Here is a 15,342-nt window from a genome sequence, read left to right as displayed (position 1 = left end):
GGAGCATTCAGTTGATTGCATCTGTCGCATGTCCAGTTTGAACCGCCAATTTCTGTCAGGGAAAAATCGACCGCACAAGTGACAGAATATTCCACCAGCCTGCCTGCCTGCCTGTCTGTCTGTCTGTTTGTCTATCTGGGTGTGTTTATCTGTCTGTCTGTCTCTGTCTGTCTGTCTGTCTGCGTGTGTTCTGTCTGTCTGTCTGTCTGTCTGGGTGTGTTCTGTCTGTCTGTCTGTCTGTCTGTCTGTCTGTCTGTCTGTCTGGGTGTGTTCTGTCTGTCTGTCTGTCTGTCTGGGTGTGTATATCTCATCTGTGGTTATCTCCCCCCTAGGGCCTGAACGAACATCCCAAGATGTTGACACAGACTCGCTAAGCACCCACCAAAAGACCGAGGCCTCCACAGCCCCTGACCCCCCCTCCCCCTCCTCCCCCCACCCCCAACACTTCCTGCGAGCGTGCCTCCTTCTTCCTCCTTCGACCATGTCGAACCTCAGCAACGCCCTGTGCATCGAGAACGCCCAGAATTCGGACGTGTCCCTCCTGCAGAAGGACTTGCTTCAGGATGGTGGATTAAGCCAGCTGTTGGATTACAATGCCGAGATGGAACGCTACCGCTCCTTCGCCAACTTTTACAAAAACAACGGCGGCTTCCCGCAGGCTGCCAAAATCGCCCGCATCACGACGCCCATTTTCCCAAGCGCCAGGATCGGCATGTCCCCATGGAACTGCGACAACGCCATGCTCTGGGGCAGGAAGTCAGCTGCCATGAACCCTAACAGGACCGGCATGCACAGGAACGACTCCCAGAGGCATGGCAAGCCTGGCTTGTCGCCAGAGACGCTGCAAATGGCAAATAATAATTTCCTCTCTACCTTATCCCCCGAACACTGCAGACCTTTAGCCGGGGAATGCATGAACAAGCTGAAATGCGGCGGCGCCGAAGCAGAGATAATGAATCTCCCGGAACGCGTCGGAACTTTTTCCGCCATCCCGGCTTTAGGGGGCATCTCATTACCTCCCGGGGTCATCGTCATGACAGCCCTTCACTCCCCCGCAGCCTCCGGTGCCGTCACAGACAGTGCGTTTCAAATTGCCAATCTGGCGGACTGCCCGCAGAATAACTCCTCGGGATCCGGCGGGGGAGGGGGGAACCCGGCCAAGAAGAAGAGGAAGAGGTGTGGGGTGTGCGCCCCCTGCCGCAGGCTCATCAACTGCGGCGTGTGCAGCAGCTGTCGAAACCGCAAGACGGGCCACCAGATATGCAAGTTCAGGAAATGCGAGGAGTTGAAGAAAAAGCCTGGTTCCTCGCTCGAGGTGAGAGGGGCTGGTGGTGTTGGTGGGGAGGTGGGGGGGGGGGCTGGTGGTGTTGGTGGGGAGGTGGGGGGGGGCTGGTGGTGTTGGTGGGGGGGGGGCTGGTGGTGTTGGTGGGGAGGTGGGGGTAGGGGGGGCTGCGGCTGGTGGTGTTGGAGGCTGCAGGTGGTGGCTGGTGTTGGGGGGGGGGCAACCTTGGGAGGTGTGTGTGGGGTGCACCTTTCTAGAGGGCTTAGAAACACTTTCCCATCATTCCCCTCCCTCCCTCCCTCCCTCCCTCCCTCCCTCCCTCCCTCCCTCCCTCCCTCCCTCCCTCCCTCCCTCCCTCCCTCCCTCCCTCCCTCCCTCCCTCCCTCCCTCCCTCCCTCCCTCCCTCCCTCCCTCCCTCCCTCCCTCCCTCCCTCCCTCTCATCGTTATCCCCCCTGTACTCCAAAGCATTAACCTTTTTTCCTCCAGTCACGTTTCTAAGCCCTGGAAAACGGTTTCCATGCCCACCCATGCCTGTGCGTCCCCTGGCTTCAGCGATCTGCCTACCCGCCTATCCTAATTGGCAGTAATTAGGGGGTGTTTGTGCGAAGCGCAAGCTGAGCTTTGGCTCAGACACCCTAATTGCTGCCAGTCAGGCTGGGTCTGGGGGCGGAGGAGGGATCGGGGGGGGGCTGAGTAGAGGCAGGGAGGTTTGAGGAAGGGGGGGAAGGAGAGGGATCCTAGGGAGGCTGGGCTGGAACATACCTCCGGCTGTTGGCTGGCCTCCAAGCCTTCGCTGGGAAATGGTTTTCAGTGGACGAGCCATCGCTCTCAGCGCTCGGTCATTTGAACCAATTATGGAGAGCTGCCGTCCTGAGGGGGAGGGGGGGGGGAGATGGGGGAGGGGGGGAGGGATCAATATTGCTCATAGCCTCTGCCTCAGACCCCTCTCCCCCCCTCCCCTCCTGCACTCCTCCTCCTTTTCCTCCTCTCCCCATGTCCACCCCCCTCCTCTCACAATGTGTGAGGAGTGAGAGACGGAAGGAGGAGGTGGTTGGTGACCATGGCTGATGCCGTTTCTCAAAAACACTCATGGCTTTCAGTGTGGGGAAGAGGCAGAGGGCTTTCAGTGTGGGGAAGAGGCAGAGGGCTTTCAGTGTGGGGAAGAGGCTGAGGGCTTTCAGTGTGGGGAAGAGGCAGAGGGCTTTCAGTGTGGGGAAGAGGCAGAGGGCTTTCAGTGTGGGGAAGAGGCAGAGGGCTTTCAGTGTGGGGAAGAGGCTGAGGGCTTTCAGTGTGGGGAAGAGGCTGAGGGCTTTCAGTGTGGGGAAGAGGCAGAGGGGGCGGAGGGGTGGGGGGGGGGGATGAAAAAAGATAAAAACGGGTGAAAAAAACCCTCTTCCTCGTCGCCCACCCAGACAGCTTCCTCCCCCTGATGCTGTGTGAATTGATTTGGTCTGAAGATTGCTTGAGATGAAATCATTTCATATTCCATCAAGGCTATTAGGACCTAATGTATCAATCCGGTGAACGAGAGAATCGAAAGAAAGATGCGTAGGAGAAAAGGGAGCCAGGATTGGACGGTGTTGGCTGGTGGGTTTCTAAACAAAGGACAAGGACAGAATGTTCTGGATTCACTCAAGATGATTGGCAGCTGCTCAGAGTGTTTTGTTGCTTTGGTGAACTCCTATCACCACGGAAAGGGTTTATAAATATATATTTTTTAATTGGTGAATTTTAATTGATTTAAGTGTTAGTTGACGTTTTGCTGGTAGTGTGACTGTGTTGGAATATAAAAGGAGCAGTTGAAACACGGCCCCAAACCACCGGCACTTCGTTTCTGTACCACCTTCACCTCCAACGATGGAAACATTGATAACCGAACGCTCATAAATAATCCAAATGGTGGGAATGTGTGTTCCTTTCACAGGTGTTGAATATCACTCAGACAGGTAACATCAAGACATCAGGGCAACATCTTGTTGTTATTTATTAATAGTGCTTGGTGGATGTTGCAAGGTTACATTCTGTGTGTGCGGGAGATTAATTAATGAGTAAAGAGTGGAATTCAGTCTAGATAATAACTACGATGGCTACTAAGGGGGGTGGGTGTAGCTCAGTGGTTAGAGTATTATTACGGCAGTTCAAGAGGTCACGGGTTCAAATCTCCCTCTGTACGGCGCTTTGGACCAAAAAGCGTTTTTTTGTTGGCGGGTCGTTTTTTTAAAATTCTTTCAACGTATACTGCTGTAATTTTATGAACCATGCAAGTTAGTGGCATGTTTGGTACACCAGGCCTGGCCAGAACTCTTGATAAAGACATGCTTTTGATAAAAGATTTTCTACCTGGCTATTTTGTACACAAGAACGCTCAACGTTCTTTTCCAGGACGTAAACACCAAACGCCTTCTTCAGGATCCTATGAAACATAATTGTGGAGGATTTTTAATACGGGGCTGCAGTTTTAAATGGCAGGTGCACAGGTGTTTCATACTGGAATTTGCACAAACACACACACACACCTGTTCTCTCAGGATGTATCGACTGTCAACAACATCAAATGCACTTCCTAGGTGTGTGTGTGTGTTTGTGTGAGTGGGAAACAGGTGTCCAACAGGAGGCTAACATGACTAACATACAGATATCGGAGACGTCTGGTGTAATGACCACAGTTGCTATGACGAGGGGGAAAAACACTTCCACCAGAAAACAAATCTAAACTTGCTTTTTGTTTGTTTAAGAAATAGGTTGTTAGCTTCTAGTTCTATAATCTCTATTATGGGGGTGTTGTAGCTGTAATTATTATTTGGGTGCCTTTTCATCTGTAATTATGGAAGAGGACGGAGGATGCAGGAAAGAGGGCTGGTGTTTATGACAGGGTGCAGGTTTGAAGCCCAGGTCTCACGCATGTTTTGGACACGTTTTGAAACCATCAACATTCAATATTCTGACGTTGCATCGCTTTATTATTGCACACAGGCCTACAGTCTCTCACACTCACACTCGCAATATGCTCGCTTTCTCACACGTACTAAGACATGCAAACTCTCTCTATGTCACGCACGCACACACACACACAAACGCGAACCTGTAAACATTAGCAGACTGCGCAGTTCTTCCCACGAAGGCAATGATAAGCTAGCTAGCGTCAGCCAGTTAGCTTTTGCTGTCAGTGTTTTCCACAAGGGAATCGCCCTGAACTAATTATGTCTTAAGCAGCGGTGGAAAATGCAAATCAGAATTTTACTCACACCCCTGAAATCGGAGAGGCAATTTAATCTAATACCCCCTTTAATTTGGCGCGCTAATGCTAGACCCTGGAGGATTGCCCTGTGTCACAGCGACGCTGTTGTGCCAAACGCAGCCAGGCTCCTCTCTCTCTCTCTCTCTCTCTCTCTCTCTCTCTCTCTCTCTCTCTCTCTCTCTCTCTCTCTCTCTCTTTGTCTCTGTCTCTCTCTCTGTCTCTGTCTCTGTCTCTGTCTCTGTCTCTGTCTCTGTCTCTCTCTCTCTCTCTCTCTCTCTCTCTCTCTCTCTCTCTCTCTCTCTCTCTCTCTCAGGCCCCAGGAAGGATTAGTCTAGCGGAGGAATCTCATCTAACCTAACATTTCCAGAGCAGCTACCTCTGCCCCCTAAGGCTCCCAGGTCCCTGCTCTCCGTTTACAGCTGCTAGCCACCTTGTGTGTGTGCTGTGTGTGTGTGGCTCTATATGTGTGTGTGGTGTGTGTGTGTGTGTGTGTGTGTGGCTGTGTGTGGTGTGTGTGTGGCTCTATATGCGTGTGTGTGGTGTGTGTGGCTGTGTTTGGTGTGTGTGTGTGTGGCTGTGTGTGTGTGTGTGCTGTGTGTGTGTGGCTCTATATGCGTGTGTGTGGTGTGTGTGTGTGTGTGGCTGTGTGTGGTGTGTGGCTGTGTGTGTGGTGGTAATCACATGAGGATGAAGCTGGTTGGAGGCACTTCAACAACATTACGTAGGTGCACACTAAGAGAGATCAGCTCAAATATTATTATTATTATTATTAAACGTTCAAGACAGACATACAGTTCGTCATTCGTATTTTCAACATTCATTTAGCAGATGCTGTTGTCCAGTGACTTACAGCACAGGGGAAATTTGAACCTGCAACCTCTTGATCTGCAGTCAAAACTCTAAACGCTGGATAGATAGTTACATAACGACTCAATCATTTGAATCAGGTGTGTTTGAGCAGGGAATCATCTACAACATACAGGGCAGGGGGCACAAGGGTTAATAACCACTGATCTATAATCTAAGCTTGATTCAATCTGTTTCTGTTTTGGCAGCAACTGTGTTGCAGGGTTTGTATTCAACAGTTTCACGTGTTCAGATGGATCCAGCCTAGATGCGTCGTGAATTATTGAGGATGGCTTGAGGGCTGATGGTGGAATGAGAAAGCTCTTCCTCCCTCTAAACACTTTTAAACTCATTGTCGAATTTTTGTTTTGTTTAATGTTAACACTTTATTGTTAATTAATGAGGAAAGTCGACCGTGATAATTGTTATTATTATTAACTGACGGTTACATTAAAGATATTGGCTTGCTCTCCCTCCCTGAACCTTTTCCAAAAAGCTTGTTTTTAAAGTTGACTTTCACCTCTCAGTTCGTTTTCAGTCAAAAACTCAACACTCTCTTGGTTCCTGTTGGATTTATTTGGGTGCAAATGACCAAATGCGCTAAATAATCTGATTGTTTATAACACGCTTTAATATTAGGAAATAACATCAGGTAATACTTAAATGCCTTCATAACGCGCTTTCTATTGAGCGCAAAGCATATTTCTTTTTAAAGCAAAAAAATATATACACAGTAAATCCAGTTGTCAGACAGTTGGCCCGGCTGTGGGCCTCCTGACCCTCAAAGCTCCTCACAACCTAGCTTCTCTCACTCTGTTTGCCTTTCTTCCACTCCAACTTTTCTTTTCCACACAAGCCAGCTCACAGTCTCATAGTGTCTGGCGCGGTAGAAGGGATTCAATCAATACTCAAACCATTCAGCTCTGGTGTCTCCCACATCATGCTTGTTCATGGTGTTCTAGAAGCGTCCATCTCTGTTGTATGATGGAAGGACAATGAGATTGGCGAGAGAGAGAAACAGAGAGAGTAAGAGGGAGAAACAGAGAAACAGAGAGAGAGAGAGAGAGAGAGAGAGAGAGAGAGAGAGAATGTGGGGAGCGAGAGAGGCAGACAGAGAGAGGGGCTCATCGATCACATAGGATGGTTAGCCAGGCTATTGGATTTGCTTTAACGTCTCAGTGCGTCACGACGACCGCAACAACAACACGAACAACCACGGCGGCAGCGCTGAAGGACGGATGGACCCCCCCCCGCTGGGGTCGTGACCCCGCTGGGGTCGTGACCACGCTGGGGTCGTGACCCTCTAGGTAGACTGAGCTAGCCTTGGACCCGGGTGGGAATGAGAACAAGAGAGAGAAAGAGGGGCCGGTCGATGGAGAGAAGAGAGGGAGGAAGAGGAGAGCGAGAGAGTGAGAGAGACAGAGAAAGAAAGAGAGAGCGATGGAGAGAGAGAGATGGAGAGAACACAATCCCATTGAGCCTCTGGAAACTTCTCTCAATTAACAGATGTCAGAGGCTGGTGTCATGTTCTGCTCAGGAACACTCAGGAGGAGATGTGCATGTGCTTGTCTCTGTCTCCCCCCTCTTTCCCTCCCTCCCTCCCTGGTGGGACAGCACTGGTGAGAGAGGGGAGAGGGAGGCAGAGAGGGAGGGAGGCAGAGAGGGAGGGAGGCAGAGAGGGAGGGAGGCAGAGAGGGAGGGAGGGAGGGAGACAAATAAGCGACCACAGCGACAGCCAGGCCAGGCCTAATTTGTTTTAGGTGTGCTCAGAATAGATAAGGATGAATCGGATGGCCTTCTCCCTCTCTCTCTCTCTCTCTCTCTCTCTCTCTCTCTCTCTCTCTCTCTCTCTCTCTCTCTCTCTCTCTCTCTCTCCCGCCCCCTCTCTCCTCTCCAACCTTTGGCTCCCTGGAGATAACAGAGTGCTCCCAGACAATCTATTCAGAAAGAGCAGTGGGGCCAAGTGGGGGGGGGGAGGGGGAGAGGGAACGAGGAATGGACGAGGAGAAGCCTGAGGGAATGACGCACGGTTGTGCAGATCCCTAACTTACTGGGATTTATTCAAGCTTTAAAACCTCAGATTAATTTGACGGTCTGGGGAGAGAGAGAGAGAGAGAGAGAGAACATAAGGCTTCCCTCTCTCCTCCATCTCCTCTTCCTCTTCATAACAAGGCTTCTCTGAGCTAAAGGGCAACCCTAAGCCCTGTCAAGACAATAGAACCAGCCACACACAGAGTGCTTAATTACACCCGTTTGCGTGACTGTGTGTGTGTGCGTGCCTGTGTGTGTGTTTGCCTGTGTGTGTGTGTGCGTGCCTGTGTCTGTGCGTGCCTGTGTGTGTGTGCGTGCCTGTGTGCCTGTGCGTGCCTGTGTGTGTCTATCTGGGCCAAGACCCCTCCAATTCCCCTTTTATCTTTTTTTTCCCCTTCCTGTCACGATTTGTCGTGCAGTGTGGCTTTTCAGCATCCTTCCATTTGCTCCAGATTTCCCCTCCTCTCTCCTCCTCCTCTCCATCTCGTCCCTCTCTTTTCCTTCAGTCCTCTCCCCGTCTCCCCCTCCTTCTCCTCCTCGCGTCCTCGCCTTTACAGCAAAAGGCTCAACAACAAGGCTGCTAAAGAATTTATCGTTTTGGCTGCTGCCACCAATTAAGGCCGGTGCTGTAATCTGAGTCGCCCCTCGTGGAGGTCCTGCAGCTCATCGCCTGAACCTCCCCCCCCTCCCCCCTCCCCACACCCTCCCCCCACCCTGGCCTCCACTTGATTTAGTACCACTGGCCCTGCATCGCAGCTGAAATCATTGTCATGGCAGCAGTGTATGGGAGGGAGGGGGGAGGAGACTGGAGGGGAGGTAGGGTGATGGAGGGAGGAGGGGGGTCAGCGAGGGGAGGTAGGGTGACAGAGGGAGGAGGGGGGTCAGCGAGGGGAGGTAGGGTGATGGAGGGAGGAGGGGGGTCAGCGAGGGGAGGTAGGGTGATGGAGGGAGGAGGGGGGTCAGCGAGGGGAGGTAGGGTGACAGAGGGAGGAGGGGGGTCAGCGAGGGGAGGTAGGGTGACGGAGGGAGGAGGGGGGTCAGCGAGGGGAGGTAGGGTGACAGAGGGAGGAGGGGGGTCAGCGAGGGGTGGTAGGGTGATGGAGGGAGGAGGGGGGTCAGCGAGGGGAGGTAGGGTGATGGAAGGAGGAGGGGGGTCAGCGAGGGGAGGTAGGGTGACAGAGGGAGGAGGGGGGTTAGGGTGATGGAGGGAGGAGGGGGGTCAGCGAGAGGGGGAGGTAGGGTGATGGAGGGAGGAGGGGGGTCAGCGAGAGGGGGAGGTAGGGTGATGGAGGGAGGAGGGGGGTCAGCGAGGGGGGGATTAGGGTGACAGAGGGAGGAGGGGGGTCAGCGAGAGGGGGAGGTAGGGTGATGGAGGGAGGAGGGGGGTCAGCGAGGGGGGGATTAGGGTGACAGAGGGAGGAGGGGGGTCAGCGAGAGGGGGAGGTAGGGTGATGGAGGGAGGAGGGGGGTCAGCGAGGGGGGGATTAGGGTGACAGAGGGAGGAGGGGGGTCAGCGAGAGGGGGAGGTAGGGTGATGGAGGGAGGAGGGGGGTCAGCGAGGGGGGGATTAGGGTGACAGAGGGAGGAGGGGGGTCAGCGAGAGGGGGAGGTAGGGTGATGGAGGGAGGAGGGGGGTCAGCGAGGGGAGGTAGGGTGATGGAGGGAGGAGGGGGGTCAGCGAGGGGAGGTAGGGTGATGGAGGGAGGAGGGGGGTCAGCGATGGGAGGTAGGGTGATGGAGGGAGGAGGGGGGTCAGCGAGGGGAGGTAGGGTGACAGAGGGAGGAGGGGGGTCAGCGAGGGGAGGTAGGGTGATGGAGGGAGGAGGGGGGTCAGCGAGGGGAGGTAGGGTGATGGAGGGAGGAGGGGGGTCAGCGAGGGGAGGTAGGGTGACAGAGGGAGGAGGGGGGTTAGGGTGATGGAGGGAGGAGGGGGGTCAGCAAGGGGGGGATTATGGTGACAGAGGGAGGAGGGGGGTCAGCGAGAGGGGGAGGTAGGGTGATGGAGGGAGGAGGGGGGTCAGCGAGGGGGGGATTAGGGTGACAGAGGGAGGAGGGGGGTCAGCGAGAGGGGGAGGTAGGGTGATGGAGGGAGGAGGGGGGTCAGCGAGGGGGGGATTAGGGTGACAGAGGGAGGAGGGGGGTCAGCGAGAGGGGGAGGTAGGGTGATGGAGGGAGGAGGGGGGTCAGCGAGGGGGGGATTAGGGTGACAGAGGGAGGAGGGGGGTCAGCGAGAGGGGGAGGTAGGGTGACAGAGGGAGGAGGGGGGTCAGCGAGGGGGGGATTAGGGTGACAGAGGGAGGAGGGGGGTCAGCGAGAGGGGGAGGTAGGGTGATGGAGGGAGGAGGGGGGTCAGCGAGGGGAGGTAGGGTGACAGAGGGAGGAGGGGGGTCAGCGAGAGGGGGAGGTAGGGTGATGGAGGGAGGAGGGGGGTCAGCGAGGGGAGGTAGGGTGATGGAGGGAGGAGGGGGGTCAGCGAGAGGGGGAGGTAGGGTGACAGAGGGAGGAGGGGGGTCAGCGAGGGGGGGAGGTGTAGAAAAGAATCCAGTGAGGTGTGGAAGAGCAAGGGAGGTAGAAGGAAAACATGGGAGAGCAGGGAGGGGTGGAGGGGTGGAGGGAGGGAGGGAGGGAGGGAGGGAGGGAGGGAGGGAGGGAGGGAGGGAGGGAGGGAGGGAGGGACGGAGGGAGGGAGGGAGGGAGGGAGGGAGGGAGGGAGGGAGGGAGGGAGGGAGGGAGGGAGGGAGGGAGGGAGGGAGGGAGGGAGGGAGGGAGGGAGGGAGGGAGGCTGGACAGTGTGAAAGTGCAGGTGGAGGACGCTAATGTGTGGCACTTTAAATTTTAAACAGACGCTCGTTCATTATTGATGGTGGCTCTGGCTGCGAAGTTAAAAGGTATCTTGTCATTACTGGGAAACTGTGTGTGTGTGTGTGTGTGAGTGAGTGTGTGTGTGTGTGTGAGTGAGTGTGTGTGTGTGTGTTTGCGCGTGTGCAAGAGATCAGAGTGCTTTGCAGATCTTTGCAGTGAGATGTTGGTTCGAAAACTGAACCTGGTCCTCTTTCATTGCTTGTGATAATTATGTAATAGGATATCCAATAACATAATATCGTATTACACAATACAGTACATGATTATGATACATATTGTGTGCTGTGTGATCATTGCTTAAGAGGACATGTCATCCAAGATGGAGGTGTCTAGCTGTGGGTGTGAGTAGGACAGGTTGGAACAGCACAGTTTGAACACTCAGTAGGACAGGTTGGAACAGCACAGTTTGAACACTCAGTAGGACAGGTTGGAACAGCACAGTTTGAACACTCAGTAGGACAGGTTGGAACAGCACAGTTTGAACTCTCAGTAGGACAGGTTGGAACAGCACAGTTTGAACTCTCAGTAGGACAGGTTGGAACAGCACAGATTGAACAGTCAGGAGCCTGTGGTTACTGACACGGAAGGAGAACCACCCGGAAGTCAGGGCAGAGGAAGAGCCGCTCTCTCCTCTCCTTCGTTCATCCCACATCTCTCCTCCTCTCCTTCCTTCATCCCACATCTCTCTCCTCCTCTCCTTCCTGTAGCTCTCCTCCCCTCTCTCCTAATCCTTCTCCTCCCTTCTCTCCAGGTCATCTAGGGCCCAGGGCCACCTCTCCTCCAGTCACCTCCACATCTCCTCCAGTCACTCCCACCTCTCCTCCAGTCACCCCCACATCTCCTCCAGTCACCCCCACCTCTCCTCCAGTCACCCCCACATCTCCTCCAGTCACCCCCACATCTCCTCCAGTCACCCCCACATCTCCTCCAGTCACCCCCACATCTCCTCCAGTCACTCCCACCTCTCCTCCAGTCACCCCCACATCTCCTCCAGTCACCCCCACATCTCCTCCAGTCACTCCCACATCACCTCCAGTCACCCCCACATCTCCTCCAGTCACCTCTCCTCCAGTCACCCCCACATCTCCTCCGTGAAGGCTCTGCTTTCACACATGCATATTTCATGACAAAACATCTGATAGTCACCGTGGGCAAGCGAGGGAGGTAAGCAGGAGAAAGACAGATAGACCGAGCCAGGCAAGTCAGGTAGGAGAGAGAGAGATGGAGAGAGAGATGGAGAGAGAGATGGAGAGAGAGATGGAGAGAGAGATGGAGAGAGAGATGGAGAGAGAGATGGAGAGAGAGACAGATGAAGAGAGACAAAGAGAGACAGACAGACAGACAGACAGTCTATGTGAGTCTGAGAGAGAAAGAGAGAGAGAGAGAGAGAGAGAGACAGACAGACTATGTGAGTCTGAGAGAAAGCGAGAGAGAGACAGATAGACAGATAGAGAGAGAGAGAGAGAGAGAGAGAGGAGAGAGGGAGAGAGAGAGAGGGAGAGAGAGTGTAACAGTGTGTTTTGACAAACTGTGACCGTGTTCCCTGTCTCCTCAGGGGGGGTGCTGAGTTGGCCAGGCAGGGGGTAGTCTCCAGGAATTAGGCCTATTTAAAGGCTGTTTGTGTGTGTGTGTGTGTGTGTGAATAGTTTGGGCAGGACCAGGCATGTTTAATGCAGTCAGAAACCTCAAGCCTATTGGCGTTTCTCTTCTGGGTTCTCTACAGGAAGTGTGTGATCTTAACAGCTGGGGTTTGTGTGTGTCTGTGTAAGTGTGTGTGTGTGAGTGTGTGTGTGTGTGTGTCTCTTTTGCAGGACTGGGCGTTCTATGATACGATATATCAACATATGAACAGTATTTGTTAACAAATTAGCATACTATGAACCGTATTCGTTAATTAACCCTAATGACTCATTAAGGCTCGTTAGCGTGTCATTAACGAGCTTCCAGACTGATAGAGACGCCGGCCGTCAGGAGTTACCCGCTAACGCTATCACGTCACTGGGTCATGTGACCCACCCTGGAACCCTGAAAACATGTTGACTTACGTGTAGATATTAATACCACAGAGGATGAGGAAAAACACTGGATTTGTATTGACTTTCTGTCTGTCTCTGTGTTCACCACACTGGCTGCCAACACTCGCCCGAGACATCCTTCCGCATCAAATCGACATTCAAATGATACTCTCCTTTTAGCTCCTCCCCCTCGTTGGGGACCATAGGTGTAGAGGGGCTATGAACTCATTGGCTGTGGGCCGTGGTTCCTAATCACCGTTTGGATTCCAGAACGTTTTAGAGAGCAGCCTCACTTCGCAGGCCTAGTCTCTAGGACGGGCTGTTCTATCCTGGTCCTCTGGGTCAAATGAATGGTAGTTACAAGGCTGCCACAGAGCTTGATAACAGCCCATTGATTTGACTGGGGTCTGCTGGAGCAGGGAAACATCTAGAACACGCAGGACAGAGGACTCAGAGGACCAGGCTTGAACAGCCCTGCTCTAGATGCTGGTCATTGGGTGAGATGCTGATTGAAATGAATCCCAGTTCTGTTCAGTTGAGAGGTGAGGGGAGAGACCAGCAGGTGGAGAAGAGACCCCCCCTACTTTGGCCCAGATGGTGCAGTCCCGGCATGTCTCTACTGTATGTGGGCAAGGATTTACCATGCGTGATGAATGGGAGGGGTGTCTCTCTTGAAGAACGATCAGCTAAGAGGCGTTTGCACCGACTTCGACCTATAAATGCCGTGCTTGCAGGTGTACAGTGTGTGTGTATGTACTGTGTGTGTGTGTGTGTGTGTACTGTGTGTGTGAACTGTGTGTTCTCTCTCTCCCCCCACTCTTTCTCCCCCCTCTCCCTTCCTCTCCTCCACAGCAGTAGTGAACAGAGTACAGTAGACTAGAAAAGCGTTTTCTCCAGTCGCTTCACTTCAGCGCTGGCCTAAGGTGGAGTGGACTACCCCTGCAGGTTCAGGCCTGTCTGTTGCTTTGGGCTGTGTGTGTGTGTGTGTGTGCGTGTGTGCGTGTGAGAATGTGTGTGTGTATGTGTGTGTGTGTCTGTGTGTATGTGTGTGTTTCAGCTGGCACATCTACCTCAGAAGGTCAAATATCAAGTCAGACGCAGCCAGAACAGAATCCATGCTAATTGCTCTCTCCTTCTCTCTCCCTCCCCCCTCTCCTTCTCTCTTCTTCTCTCTCCCTCCCCCCTCTCCTTCTCTCTTCTTCTCTCTCCCTCCCCCCTCTCCTTCTCTCTTCTTCTCTCTCCCTCCCCCCTCTCCTTCTCTCTTCTTCTCTCTCCCTTCCCCCTCTCTCTCCTTTTCTAGCTCATGCATTTCCATTTATTTTCTTCACCCTCCTGCTCGGTTTCACACCTACCCCTTTCAATCTCCCTCCTGCCTCTCTCTCAGTAATCAGCTTTAGGAGGTATCGAAGATGGAGATGGATTTGATTCTCTCTTTCGCTGACCCCCCTCCCCCCATAATCTCCTGCTCTGTCCTCTGACCACATCTCCCTCCTTCCTCCCACTTAGCTCTCAAGCACACCACCACACATCCTCAATATCCGTCCCTCCTCTCCTCCCTCTTCCTCTCCCCTCCTCTCCTTCTCCTTGTCCTCTCCTCCATCCCTCCCTTCCACCTGCCCTCCTCCTTCTCCTTTCCTCCTCTCTCTCCCCCTCCCTCCGTCTCCTCTCCCCCCTGCCTCCTTCTCCTCTCCCCCCCTGCCTCCTTCTCCTCTCCCCCCCTGCCTCCTTCTCCTCTCTCCCCCTCCCTCCCTCCTCTCTCCCCCTCCCTCCCTCCCCTCTCCCCCTCCCTCCCTCCTCTCTCCCCCTTCCTCCCTCCTCTCTCCCCCTCCCTCCCTCCCCTCCAACCCTCCCTCCCTCCTCTCTCCCCCTCCCTCGCTCCTCTCTCCCCCTCCCTCCCTCCTCTCTCCCCCTCCCTCCTCTCTCCCCCTCCCTCCCTCCCCTCTCACCCTCCCTCACCCCATATCCGTTGATTCAGCAGAAATCTCCTCACTTCCTCATTGCTCTGCGAGGCTTGAAAGACACTTAGCCTGATGAGGGTATGTCTCGCTGGCGGGCGGAGCATGCTGTGGAGTGGGTAGATTGGACTTAGGAATAAATGGATGGAGGGATCTAGGGATGGAAGGAAGATGCATGATATGGGGGCGGGGCGTCTATTTAGCGTCATAGTAACAGTAGCCAAGGGCGATAAGCTGTAACAGGAGAATGAAGACCAGTTGTTTACAAGTCATCATCATGTGTCTGGCCAGGTGCTCCTAAGACTGCTCAAAGTGTGTTCTCACAGGAAACTCTTTCTGGTGTTGTGTCATAGCACCCTTCAAGTCCACAGACCAAATACTGGATCCAAATACATCAATCAAATACTTCCTTTGTATTTGAAGTGGGGGCCATTTCCCTCCCAAGATGAGGAGGTGTAGGAGGTCAGGGTGGGGGAGGGGGGTGGAGGGGTGTTTGCGTTCCAGCGCTTGGCCGCAGGTTGCCGGGGGCAGTGGCGTGTGTGGAGTGAATAGATGAGCGGCCCGTTGGCGTGACAACGGTCGCTCGGGCCGACGGCCTTGGAGTCACTGCCCCTTTTATTAGCAGCGTTGGGTGGCTGGAAAATTGGCTCCGTGCGCGCGTGTGTGATGAGATTTCAGCCTCCTTCTAAGGCTCCAGGTGATGGATTGCTCTACCTTCCTGGACTGAACTCAGCGACGCCCCAATATTCCTGTGGACTAAAGTGACAGGCAATATATAACCCATCAGTTAAGGCTGACTGCACTGCTGTTGAAACTCTCTATCCTCACCCTCCCTCCCTCTCTCCGTTCATCCATCCCTCCATCCCTCTCTCCGTTCATCCATCCCTCCATCCACCCTCCATCCCTCTCTCTCTTCATCCTTCCATCCCTCCCTCCATCTTCTCCATGCCTCCCTCTATCCACCCTCCTTCTCTGTCTTCTCCCTCCCTCCCCGTCCCTCCCTCTCTCCATCCCTCCCTCTCTCTCTGTCCATCTCTGCTTCTGCATTCCTCTCTACACCTCCTGCTTTTTCTTCACCTCTCCCTCGCTCCACCTCTCCCTCGCTCCACCTC

General features: G+C 53.9%; 1 protein-coding gene across 1 annotated transcript in view; it reads left to right on the top strand.

The window, feature by feature from the left end:
* The first annotated feature begins 449 nt into the window (after nt 1-449).
* cxxc4 (CXXC finger 4) overlaps nt 450-15,342 on the top strand; it is a 26,346-nt gene continuing 11,453 nt past the window's right edge. The window contains exon 1 of the mRNA XM_084687405.1: nt 450-1,315. Coding sequence (XP_084543531.1) covers nt 482-1,315 — 834 coding nt within the window. The 5' untranslated portion in view covers nt 450-481. The remainder of the gene's footprint in view (nt 1,316-15,342) is intronic.

Source organism: Hypomesus nipponensis, chromosome 22, assembly GCF_054491055.1.
Source record: "Hypomesus nipponensis isolate SF chromosome 22, ASM5449105v1, whole genome shotgun sequence".
Taxonomy (NCBI): Eukaryota; Metazoa; Chordata; class Actinopteri; order Osmeriformes; family Osmeridae; genus Hypomesus; species Hypomesus nipponensis.
This window is presented reverse-complemented; position numbering and strand designations above follow the sequence as displayed.